General features: G+C 48.5%; 2 protein-coding genes across 2 annotated transcripts; both read left to right on the top strand.

The window, feature by feature from the left end:
- The first annotated feature begins 6,409 nt into the window (after positions 1–6,409).
- BGW36DRAFT_419286 (stomatin family protein) lies at positions 6,410–8,205 on the top strand. The gene is made up of 2 exons (XM_046219450.1): positions 6,410–7,028; positions 7,087–8,205. Exons 1-2 carry the CDS (start codon positions 6,511–6,513, stop codon positions 7,910–7,912), a joined length of 1,344 nt encoding a protein of 447 aa, XP_046069133.1. The 5' UTR covers positions 6,410–6,510; the 3' UTR covers positions 7,913–8,205.
- Positions 8,206–8,375: 170 nt separating this feature from the next.
- On the top strand, positions 8,376–12,621 carry BGW36DRAFT_410368 (histone transcription regulator HIRA, WD repeat superfamily). Its single transcript, XM_046219134.1, has 5 exons — positions 8,376–8,726; positions 8,820–8,894; positions 8,979–9,200; positions 9,278–12,040; positions 12,096–12,621. The coding sequence occupies exons 1-5, from the start codon at positions 8,690–8,692 to the stop codon at positions 12,191–12,193; spliced, it is 3,195 nt and encodes a 1,064-aa protein (XP_046069134.1). The 5' UTR covers positions 8,376–8,689; the 3' UTR covers positions 12,194–12,621.
- The last annotated feature ends 11 nt before the right edge of the window (positions 12,622–12,632 follow it).

Here is a 12,632-nt window from a genome sequence, read left to right on the forward strand (position 1 = left end):
CAGAAACGTTGAGCCAGAGCTAATAATAATTCCCTGAAGATTTGTCACACGCGCGATTTACTCCTCTCAATGACATGCAGCTGGCCCAATTGGTGCAGCCATTTAACGTTGGCTGATCCTTTACCCTTTACACCAGATCAATCCATCAATGTTGTTATATTGTAGTTCCAGGCTTTGGCGGCTATTTGCAGGTCAGTATTATTGGACCTGCCCATGTTCGATCTGGGCCGATTTTTTAATAATACCTACATACAGACATAAGAATGCTGCGATATTAATTGTCCATGGCATGGCGGGGTTGCCTGCATGGTAGTTGTCAAGGAGGGGTTCACTGGCTCGGTGGCTCGGTTTGGCTCGGCTTTATACGTATGTATAGGTCATGATTATGGGTTATACATGATTCTTCGGATATTTAAGAATGGGAGTGGTTGTGGTTGAGGGTAGTTCCCAGTTGCTGCATTTGTAATAGTATGTACAGTGACCACCAGCCGTGGCATCACAGAAAAGCAGTATGTTATACGAAAACGTCTTTAATAATAAATCATTATTACCTCAGGCACCAGCGGACGTCTTCCTCTGGGCCGACTGCAAAGTGCAAACTAGGGCACAGGCAAGCCCCACCAAACAATAATATTAGAATATTCCATAGACAAACGGTATGAGAGGGCCAAATGCTACCTCGCCCTCGCGCACAAGAGTGTAAAGTGTAGAATATTAAGATTTTTATTACTATATTCGAAACATATCTGTTAGTAACAGCGCGGGCGTTCGGCAGCAGAAGATCAAAAAAAGAAGAAAAAAAAACGAACAAATAATATTATTCAATGTTCCAATTAATTAATGAACTAGTCCAGCGGAAACTAAAAGACTTTTTTTTTGCCTGAGGCCAGTAGGCTAGCATTCACCTGCCGCATAGGCCGAGATTCCACAATCCTCACTGCTCCTCACATTAACTAATTATTCCTTTCCCGTTTCTCGCTCTCCAACTCTTCCTCACTCACTCACCACTCTCACCCACTCTCTCTTCCTCGCCCTCCCCTTTCCCTCTGCAGCAGGTCGTCTTTGCTGGACTCTGGGACTGCGTTTGCCACTCCTCGTGTCTAGTGCGTGGTGCTTTCACTCGCTCTGGCCGTTTGTCAGTCTAGTTGGTTTTCTGCCCACCCCAAATTTCGCTGTTCCCTATAATTCCCGCACACCACCTCCTACCGCGTTGGGGTCTGTCAGCTCTCGTCGCACGCTGTCCTTCTCGCCCACAGCTTTCGCGTCTCGATCTGTCGCCGACCTTCCTAGGCTTGACGTCTACCGTTTTCTTTGACCTACCTTTTCGTTGCCGAGTGCAATCGCGTTCGGTCCGTCGCTTCTCAAGGGGGACAAAAACGTAAGACAAAAAAAAGGTACCCTCGCAGCACCAACCAAACAAACACATACATATCCTCGCCGTCGTTTTCAACCACTGCATTCTTGGCATCTGAAGAATTCGTTCATCACCTAGCTTCTCCTCCTGTGTATCCCCCAGCAGCCAGCCCCTCCCTCTGCTCGAAGCAGAACGGTTATCTCGGCATTGCCATCGGTAGCTCCATCGGCTTGCTCCTGCTACCGTGATTCATCATTCGATGCTAACCCTCATTCTCTTTTCAGTCTACCATCATCTCCCGCCCTGTCTCGTCGTAACGCAAGCGTCTCGCGAGTCCACCTCAGTTCGTTCCATCCAAGCTCGTGCTACCCTAAGTGCAGGCAGATGCGACCCGGATCTTAGTTCCTGCTCTGTCCGTGTTGTTTGAAACCTGTTCGACTCTTCGTCCACAGAGACATCGTCATTTGCTCCTTACTCTGATTACCCGGGCTCAAGCCAGATCTTTGGTTACGCTGATCGGAAAGACAAGAGTGAAAGAAAAAAAAAAAAAATTCTTACGAAAAAATTCTGATCAACTGAATTGTCAGGTGGTGCTGGTAGCTTGGTGGAGAAGAGTCCGCTGTCTGCCAGTGCACCCACTGCGTGTCGCAGACAGTTTGTATTCCTGCTTCAGAATTTTTTTTGTCACTATGGCCGCCACCGCGAGCAAGACAGAAATGCCTACTTTTTCCTACGCACAGGCAGCGAAAGGGTTGTCTACACCAGCTGTCTCTCAACAGACTGCGAAACCATCCACAGAATCGGGCGCTGCGTCGTCACAAGATACTGAATCGAATAAGAGCCTCGTGTTGGGACAGACTTCAAATACGACGCCAACAGAGACTCCCAGAGATGCCGAGAAACTCGAATCTACTGTCGACCCAGAGTCCAAATCGGCCACCACTGGCTCGTCCAAGAATGCCGTTTCGGGCACTTCGTCCCCTAGTATCGGAACTGCGTCAACATCAACGTTAGCGAAAGACGATGATATTCCCGCCATTCCGAATGGAACCTCCGATTCTACTTGGGATAGACAATCACAAACATCGACTTCGGTGACCAAGGCTGGTAGTGTTAGCGAGAATAAGGATGAATCTGCGAAATCCGAGAAAGGTGTTCCTGAGAAAGAGCTCAAAGCAGCCCCGATTCCCATAGTCAACATATGGCAGCAACGAAAGGAGGCACAGGAAGCGAAGGCCAAGGCTACTGCTGCCGTGGTAAAGCCTGCTTCTGGAGCAGCTAAACAGACTGCCACAAAGCCAGCTCCGCAAGCAAATGGAGACTACTCTGAATCTGCTAGATCTGCAAACAAGAAAAAGGCGGGTAGTGAAGGCCAAGCCGAGGTTTCAAGCTCCGTGGGAAAAGACCGCAAGCGAACTGAGACTGGCAAACCAAAGGAAGATGGTATGTCCCCTTTTATAACGATAATAGCCCAAAGGCTACCCACTAAACATACCTTCTCTTTCTAGGATCCAAGAAGCCGGGTAACCGTAACACGCGCCCAAATGACGAGGCTGCCAGCGCTTCACTCCCACCCGTCGCTGACGCAACTGCATGGCCCACTCCTCAGACAGCCCTTGGCGAAGAGAAGCGCAAGGCACAGGAGAAAGGGGATAAATCCGACAAGATTGAAAAGAGCCCATCGATCCGTGGTAAGGAGAGATGGACTCCTGTGCATTATGTCCCGACTGCAGTTTTCAATACGCCTCTGCCTTCTGGGGCTCGCCGAGGCGGCCGACCTTCGCGTGGTGGACGAGAAGGTGGACGTGGTGGTGCACATAGCTCAAACAACAATGCCCCAGCTGAGGCTAAGTCGACGACAGCCCAGGCAAACCAAGCAACGGCCAAACAAGCCAACGTAACAGAACGCGGTCGTAACGAGTCGAATCTCGGACGAGCTAACTCGCTGTCTGTTCAGGGGAAGAAACCGGCCAGCACGGAGCGTAATGCACAACCAGACCAAAAGCGTGCTCAACAGACCGTTGATCGTCCACGCACAGACCCTCGACCAAAGGCTTCTGAGGAAGCTCACGCCGTACCAAACGGTGCTTCCAGCTCTACCGCAGATGTCGCTTCAAAAACTCGTGAAAGTCGACTGGTTAAGGCACCGGAGTTCACTCCCGCTCAAAACTCTCGACCGGGTAATCAATCATCTGAGGGTCAACTCAGTCGTCACGCGTCTACCAATGAGCGTCGCTTTGATGGTCCCTTGAGATCTGGCGACGGCCCTCGTGATGCCAACGGATTCGTCCCTCGCGAACGAGAACACCGTGAATATAATCGTGAAAAGGGCGACTTTCAACGAGACCGTGAGCAACATCCAAAGGAGCGTGGTGAGTCGCGCCCTGAACGAGGACGTGGCGGATATCGCGGCCGAGGAGGTCATTCATATGGCTCAGGATCTCAAAATCAGCATTATCAAAACCCACAGCACCAGTTCTCTTCGGGTAAGTCGTTCGGAGTCAATGAGCGCCAACGTCCACAGCAGCAAAACTTCCAGAATGGTACTCTGACCCAGCATGCAACCCATCGTATGCCACTACGATCACCTTCATTACCGAACTCTGCCGGGCTATACGGTTCTTATCCTTTGCCTGAAATAAACACAGTGTACAATGGCTACCAATCTGTGCCTCCGGGTCCAATGTCCGCGATGCCTTACCAGCCATATATGGAGCCATTTGGCTTAATACCGTTGATTCAGATGCAACTGTACGTACTTATTATTCTCAGTTTGGATTATAAACTAACACATGCAGGGAATATTACTTTTCTCTGGACAACCTCGTCAAAGATTTGTATCTGCGCAAGCACATGGACTCGCAAGGCTTTGTTCGCTTGGGATTCATTGCTAGTTTCTCGAGGATTAAATCTCTCACTGAAGACTACGAATTACTTCGTCACGCTTCTCGTCAACTGAAAACTGTTGAACACCTATTTGGCGAGGATGGTGAAGATCGCCTGCGTCCAAGGGAAAACTGGCAACAATGGATCCTTCCTGTTGATCAGCGTGACCAGTCAGCCCAAAACGATGGAATCTTACCAGCCCAGTTTTATCCTCCAGACGTCGACCGACAGATGGGCAATGTCGCTGCACCATTGACGAATGGCTTTGCTCATCACGGTACTCCCCCAAATGGAATGCTCAACGGTAACCACGATTACGCCTCTTCACGCACAACATTGTCTTTGGCAGCACCAGAATTCAGGCCGTTCGCACCAGGTGTGGCCCAGAGCGACATTTCAAATGTAAGTCAGCTCACGAGGTTGTCCCAATATTTTTACCTGGTATATATGGTGATATTTAGCTAACACTACTAAACAGCGGACAGCGTAAATGACTGATAAACAACTCTTCGCCCGAATGATCTCCAAGTTTTTCGAGTGTTATTGGGCATCGTTTCTCCGCCTTTCAATGGCTATGTGCTATTAAAGGCTGAGGAAGAAACTTTTAGAAGTTCAATGATATTATTGTCGTCTGGTGGTGATTTTAACCCACAAGAGATTAAGCATCTGCAATTCGGGTTTGACAACTTTGCGTGCTATTAGCAAATTTTTTTACGAATTTTATAATGTTACTCGGAAACAGGCGTTCGACATGCGATATCTGACATGATCATTGACCTGTACCCGGCATCTATACGTCGTTTTTCTGGCTATAGTTTTTACGTCGAAGCGGTCATACCGTCCGTGAGCCGTGACTTGAAGTTGCCCTGGACATTTGACCTCAAAAAGGGATGGTGCACAATTTCCATTACCATCACGAGAATCGTACTGTCAAGCGAGACAGCTCGTATTATTTGTTGCATGTCGCCTAATGGAGTCCCACAGCGAGTCACATTTTGATCAGCACAGGAAAACTTTCGAGACTCAGCATATGTTATGTGTTTCGAGCATGCTATGTGGCAACTCGAGAAGATCAGGACTTAAGGGGTCTCATCATTTGAGCGAATTCTCGATTTTAGTCCTTTTTTTTTATCTCATCCCTTTATGTTGTTTCGACTACGCTGCAATTACGCGTAAAAAAGTTCAATGACGGTGCCGGTTTTTACATTGACCTTCATCTGCATACATTTTTCTCTTAAAAATCTTCCATACGCTGGCGTCGGACTCTTGAATTTCTTTGAATTGCTCTTTTTTTTACCAACCGCCGGGCGTCTTTTCGTGGACGAAGAGATTTGCAGAACATAGACATTCAGCTTCTCACCCGGCAATTTTTCTCTTCTTCATCCAGTCAGTAACAACGATACCTGAAAACGCCAGTCTATCAAGGGGATATATCTGGTTAAACAATGGGCCGGCTGTCAATTTACCTTTCAGAATTCTCAAATCAATATCAATTCAACGGAACTGTGACTAGCATGCGCCAACAGGCTATTGCATGGAAGGTTTCGAGATTTTTCTTCTAGTGTGACTATTGCTATGTTGTACCTTTTTTTATTCTTTACCAACTTGTGTGTTCTGGTTTGTTTTGCATAGCATGAGACACTGTGTGTTATATTCTCTCCCTTCCTGGGTTATGATTATCTTTTTTTTTCATTCTTGTTCAAGTCTTACTACCCAAAGTTGCATCTTGGGGTACAAGTAAGACGTGAGAAGGATGCTTATTACTTTGAAATCTCTACTACGGGGCTATTTCATTTTTTCACCCATTCTTCTCTTTTACCCATTCTTTTCTGACTCTCCCTGAATATGGAAATGGCCAGGTGGAATGAGTTTGAGGTGTTTCGCATTTCATGTTTCTTTTGCTATATTTTCTCTGGTATTTGACGCATAGCTGACCTGTAAGACTTCGGAAACGGTTGCATTTGTAGTAGTGACTGGGAAAACAAAAACAAGGCATTTATCCTTACAAGATCTTGACTAATATAACATTTGTGTAACATTTACGAGCTTCGCTTTATTATTAGTACAGTATACGCCTGAAAGAATATTAGTTAGTGAAAGAAATGTGAAAGAATTAGTATTTCGGCGGCAAGTTTCTCCGTCGGAGTCATGCCAAGACTAAGCCCGCCGGGGTAAGGATCACAAGGTAAGAAGGGCTTCCAACATCTCCGGAATTCCATCAATCTCTTCCAATCCTGTTTCGACTGAAGTGATACCTCTGTGTTGCCAGCATGGAGCTGTCTTCCAGATCGGCTTCTAGACTCCTTAGGAGCTGCAACAATCATGGTGCCTTCCAACACCTCGCCAGAACAGGGCGTTATCACCCATCCGCAGCATCACCATCATTCTATTACTTGCTATCACAACGCAGACCCCTAAGCAACTCATCCTCCTCACACGCACAACCAGAAACTTCTCTCCTGAACTTTGCAAGCGGTTCCTCCCAATCAGCCGGTGGTGGCTCCCCCCAAACGTACTTTTCGCAACGATCGTCGCTTCCTGCAAATACCGTCATTCGCTTCGTACCCCAGCAGACGGCATGGATTGTCGAGCGCATGGGGAAGTTCCATCGTATTTTGGAACCGGGTCTGGCTATATTGATTCCGTTTTTGGACCGTATTGCCTATGTCAAGAGTTTGAAGGAAGCTGCTATTGAGATTCCGAGTCAGAATGCTATTACCGCGGATAATGTGACCCTGGAGCTTGATGGTGTTTTGTACACGAGAGTCTTTGATGCGTATAAAGCTAGGTGTGTTTGTGGTCCTTACGTATGCATTTTTCTGGCTTATGTGCTAATATTCATTTAGTTATGGAGTGGAGGATGCCGAATACGCCATCTCGCAGCTAGCACAAACAACCATGCGATCCGAAATCGGTCAACTTACACTAGATCATGTTTTGAAGGAACGTGCCACACTCAATACCAATATCACGCAAGCCATCAACGAAGCAGCACAAGACTGGGGTGTCGTGTGTCTGCGATATGAAATCAGAGATATCCATGCCCCAGAAGGCGTCGTGGCCGCCATGCACCGTCAAGTCACAGCGGAACGGTCAAAACGTGCCGAAATCTTGGACTCAGAGGGCCAGCGACAGAGCGCGATTAATATTGCAGAGGGTCGCAAACAGTCCGTCATCCTTGCGTCCGAAGCTCTACGCGCTGAACAGATCAACCTAGCGTCCGGTGAGGCACAGGCCATTCAGTTGAGAGCAGAGGCTACTGCAAAGGGTATCGAAGCCGTTGCAAAGGCTATTCGAGACGATCAGGAGAATGCTCAGAACGCTATCGGCCTTAACATTGCCGAGAAATATGTCGAGGCATTCGGCAACCTTGCCAAGGAAGGCACTGCGGTCGTGGTCCCTGGAAACGTGGGGGATATTGGAGGTATGATTGCAAGTGCACTCTCTGTCTACGGTAAGGTCACGGAGGGCCAGTCCAAGGCACTGGCCGCCAAGGCACTTGGTGTGTCCGCGCCAGAAGACTCACCCCACAGGTCTGGTCGCGGTAAAAACACCGAGAAAACGTACTTTGAGGGCAGCGACGAGGCTACCGAGCTAGAGGGTAATAAGCAGAACGAAGTTGCTGAGAGTGTGCTAGAGAGTTTTGACCAGACCGCACGGCAGAAGAGGTAGTCTGGTTCACGATGTTTTGGAAGTCACTCGCAACACATATCGACCGAGCGCTTTTTGAGTAACCTCAACACTCCCCTCTTTGGTCTTTTGGTCGCCATTAAGTCTCCTTTTCTCTCTCTTTTTTCAGCATCTACCCAAAAGTGCGCTTAGGCATGTGCGGAGTATGAGGTTTGCTGCGGCCGTCTGGTTTTCGAGGTTGTATGGATGTGTACGATGGTTGTCTACATTAGAGATGTACATAGCAGGTAATTAGGGTGCAAAGCAGAAAATGACATTGTGTAGCATTATGATGGAATATTCTATATTAACCTAAAACTATCAAAGTCGATGAAGTAAGCGGGATCTGGTTTGGAGCTCCTGATTGGCCACGCACAACCGCCTTGCACCTGCCTCCAACTGGCAACAAAAGCTTGGGCCAAGAACCGCGCTTAGGAGGCGTGGAGATCGCGACTTTCTTTTTGACAATCAATCATCATTTGGGCAGAGCGCGCGCAACTGCATCCGTTTCCATCTCACGATATCGACTAGGCGCGAACGACAACTAACCCTCTTGCGACACACCGTCTCCTCTACACTCGTTTCTCTTTTTCTCCCCCATTCCTGACCGATTGATTATAGACTCTCGCAGGGAGCTGCGATGCTCGATTCGCAGTCCTGTAGAGAGATCTCGTCGACACCCTACTCATCGCTATACAGCGTGCAAAGTGCTGCCAAACCATCCCGAAGCAGTGGTGCATTTAGACCTCCAAACCTCTCCGCTCCCGGCGAACCGTCGCGATGCATATTATAAAGCCCGTGTGGCTGACGCATGGAGGTATGTCGCTGATGATGCTGGTCTTGCATGTCGACCGGATGTACATGTTCGTGGCGCTGTGTCCTTGGCTGACCATTGTCCCATCTACAACAGGCGAACGCAAAGACTTTGAAGTTTACAGCTGCGATGTATCGCCTGATGGAAAACGATTGGTGACTGCCGCCGGAGGTCAGTAGATACACCCCCGACCCTCGATTATAGACCGACGAGCGCGACCGGGCAATACGCGACAGCTAGCTGACGGTGATATAGATGGATACGTACGCATATGGTCGACCGAGGCTATATATAACGCAGCAGACCCTGCTTATGCCGATAAGCCCAAGCAGTTGGCTTCCATGAGCAACCATTCCGGTACCATTCACACAGTGCGGTTCTCACCAAATGGAAAATATCTTGCGTCCGGGGCAGACGATAAGATAGTTTGTGTGTATTCGCTTGATGCGAATCCTCCGTCTCATGCTTCTACATTTGGTACATTCCTCGCACTCTATATCTACTGGCTTGCGCAATTGGTTGTGTTGGTTCACAAGCTAATATTGTTCAATTAGGCACAGATGAAGCTCCTCCGGTTGAGAATTGGCGAACGATCAGAAGGTTAATTGGCCATGACAATGATGTGCAAGACCTGGGCTGGTCATACGATTCGTCTATTTTGGTCTCTGTCGGACTAGATTCCAAAGTCGTCGTGTGGTCCGGGCACACATTCGAGAAGTTGAAGACCTTGTCTGTACATCAAAGTCATGTCAAAGGCATTACGTTTGATCCCGCAAACAAGTATTTTGCTACCGCAAGCGATGACCGGACCGTGAAGATTTTCCGCTTTACCTCCCCAGCACCAAACTCGACGGCGCACGACCAATTGAATAACTTCGTCCTGGAAACAAATATTGTCAGACCATTCCAAAGTTCGCCATTGACGGCTTACTTTCGACGCTGCTCATGGTCTCCTGACGGTTTACATATTGCAGCTGCAAACGCGGTGAATGGCCCAGTGAGTTCGGTGGCTATACTCAACCGCGGCTCGTGGGATGGTGATATCAACCTGATCGGACACGAAGCCCCTGTAGAGGTCTGCGCCTTCTCACCAAGATTGTACTCTATGCAACCTATAACAAAGGCCGGCGGCGAACATCACAATCTGGTTACCGTCATTGCTTGTGCTGGAGGTGACAAGTCACTCAGTGTATGGATTACAAGCAACCCGCGCCCCATTGTCGTTGCGCAAGACATTTCTGCAAAATCGCTCTCCGATTTGGCATGGACTCCTGATGGTAAATGCTTGTTTGCTACGGCCTTAGATGGGACCATTCTTGCTGTTCGATTTCAAGATGCAGAACTTGGATACCCAATGTCCTTGGAAGAGAATGAAAGATCCTTGACAAAGTTTGGTACAAATAGGAGGGGAGCTGGTATTGCAGAGACTACGGATGGTTTACTATTAGAAGAGAAGAGCAAAGCTGGAGAGATCAAAGGTGTTGAAGGGAGAATGGGCGCCTTGATGGGTGATGACCATGCTTCGACGGATACCACGGTCAATGGAACCACTGCTGCTGCTGCTGCCACCTCTACTACCCCTGCAGCACCAACGACCCTCACAAACGGTACATCAACCAGTGCTTCCGAAAAACAAAAGCCACAGACGAACGGGACAGCCCCTGAGCCTGAGAAGAGCGCGGACAAAGCTAAGGAAAAGCCGGATGCATATCAAGCAAAATTAGAGCGATTGAAGCAGCGACCGACATATACAAAAGAGGGCAAGAAAAGGATTGCTCCTCTTCTCGTTTCTGGCGCCGGCGCCTCCGAGTCATCGCTCCCACAGGCTAGGCTTATGGCGTCTGCCGCTGTCGCCCAAGCCGGAACTGATACGCCTCAGTCTGTTCTTGACTTGTCTAAGCCCTTTGATGGGCTACCAAAGGGGGGGCTATCGGCGCTGCTTTTCGGGAACAAACGAAAATTAGCCCAGATTGAAGGGGATGAGGACAATCAAATAGAGAAGCGGATTGCGTTGACAAGTCAGAATGGCGCAACCCCAATTCTCTCCAACACACTAGATGGATTACTGCCTGCTCCAACGCTACCACCGGTTGCAGGACAACAAACTACACCGGAATTCATTCGTCCCGCAGTAACGAATCCCTGCATGTCGATTAGCCAATTACGATTGGCAGTGCCTAAAATCCGCAGTCATATATTGCAGGCTTTAGATAGGAATGGCAATCCGACCGAACCAACAGGTGATTCGAAGCAATCTCGAGTGGATATTGTATTCGAAGCACGCAATCCACCACCAACTACAGTCACCGGTCGAGCTACGGATCGAGAGCCGGTGCGAATCACATTGATGCGTTCTGATCAACCTTTGTGGCAAGATTTTCTCCCTAGATCAGTTTTGCTTGCTACTGGCAACACTGGAATGTGGTCTGTTGCCTGCGAGGACGGGTCAATCTATATCTGGACACCCGCAGGGCGTCGTCTTGTCAGCGCACTTGTTCTCGAGGCACAACCAGTTATGCTTGAAAGCCATGGACCGTGGCTATTATGTATCACCGCCGTTGGCATGTGTTATGTCTGGAACGTCAAGTCACTCTCCTCTCCCCACCCTCCTGTTTCTCTTCAACCCGTTTTGGACGCTGCTCTCCATGCCCAAACAGCTCAAGCCATTCTCGCACCAGCCATAACAGGCGCTCGAATCAACTCCGAGGGCCGCATAGTAGTAGCTCTATCTAACGGCGAAGGCTACATCTATTCCTCGTCTATGTACACATGGCAACGAGTTTCAGAAGCCTGGTGGGCCGTGGGCAGTCAATATTGGAACACAACTGATGCCTCTGTTGGCAATTTGCAATCCCTCAGCAACCAGAATGGGGATGACTCCAAGACCAAGATTTCGGCCGGTATCATTCCATTCTTGGAACGAAGCACAACCAGCGAAACCTTGCTTCGTGGACGCGCCTATTTCCTCCAGCGTCTTATCAAGGTCTTGCTCTCGCGAGAAGGGTACGAGAGCTTTGAGTCGAGTGTCTCAATCGCCCATCTTGAAAACCGCATGGCAGCTGCTCTTTCATTGGGCGCTAAAGAGGAATTCCGGCTGTATCTGTCTATGTACGCGAAACGCATTGGAGCGGAAGGCCTACGCAGCAAAGTAGAGGAGCTCTTGAAAGCTCTCGTAGGGGGCATCTTCGAGGATGAAGACGATATCCCGCAACGACTTTCGCAGAACGAGAAGGAGGGTCGGAACTGGTCGGAGAATTTAGATAGTCTTTGTGGATGGCCACGCGATGTGCTTCTCAAAGAGGTCATTGTTGCTCTCGGTACGTCTCTACTCACTTTCCCATTATACTAACAACCCTTGCTAATAATGTACAGGCAAACATCGAGATCTTCAACGTGTCACTGTCCCTTACGCCAAGTTACTCGGTGTTGTTGACGGAGAAGTAGCAGAAGGCGAAGCTATGGAGAGATGAAAGTAGACAAATCCTATATAGCGGGGTTTACAGACAGTTTTACAGATGGCTTTACAGAATCGGACCAGGCGTTGAATAGGCGGGGGCGGATTTTGCTCATTATATCGTTATATATGTGTTTGTATGTGTGCAGGGATCCGGAGATTCAATACCTAGGTATGAATAGGAGCTCTTCGTTGACTCCTACAACAAATTTATGTTCTGCATGGCATGGGAGATCATTTTCATTCGACTATATGAATTTTGATCCTGGGGGCGTTCAGTTTATCTGGCTTTTATCAACTACTACTAGTACTACTATGTGGTTTTGGCTGTGTAATAACATATACCTTGGCAACGCTTCGGCTCTTCTACTTTGTTGTTCTAGAATACGTGTACATATGTACCTGTAGATGTGCCTGCAATAGCAAGGAAAACTAGTTTATCGGTAGTGATGTAC

Source organism: Talaromyces proteolyticus, assembly GCF_021365285.1.
Source record: "Talaromyces proteolyticus strain PMI_201 chromosome Unknown BGW36scaffold_10, whole genome shotgun sequence".
In the NCBI taxonomy this organism is placed as follows: domain Eukaryota; kingdom Fungi; phylum Ascomycota; class Eurotiomycetes; order Eurotiales; family Trichocomaceae; genus Talaromyces; species Talaromyces proteolyticus.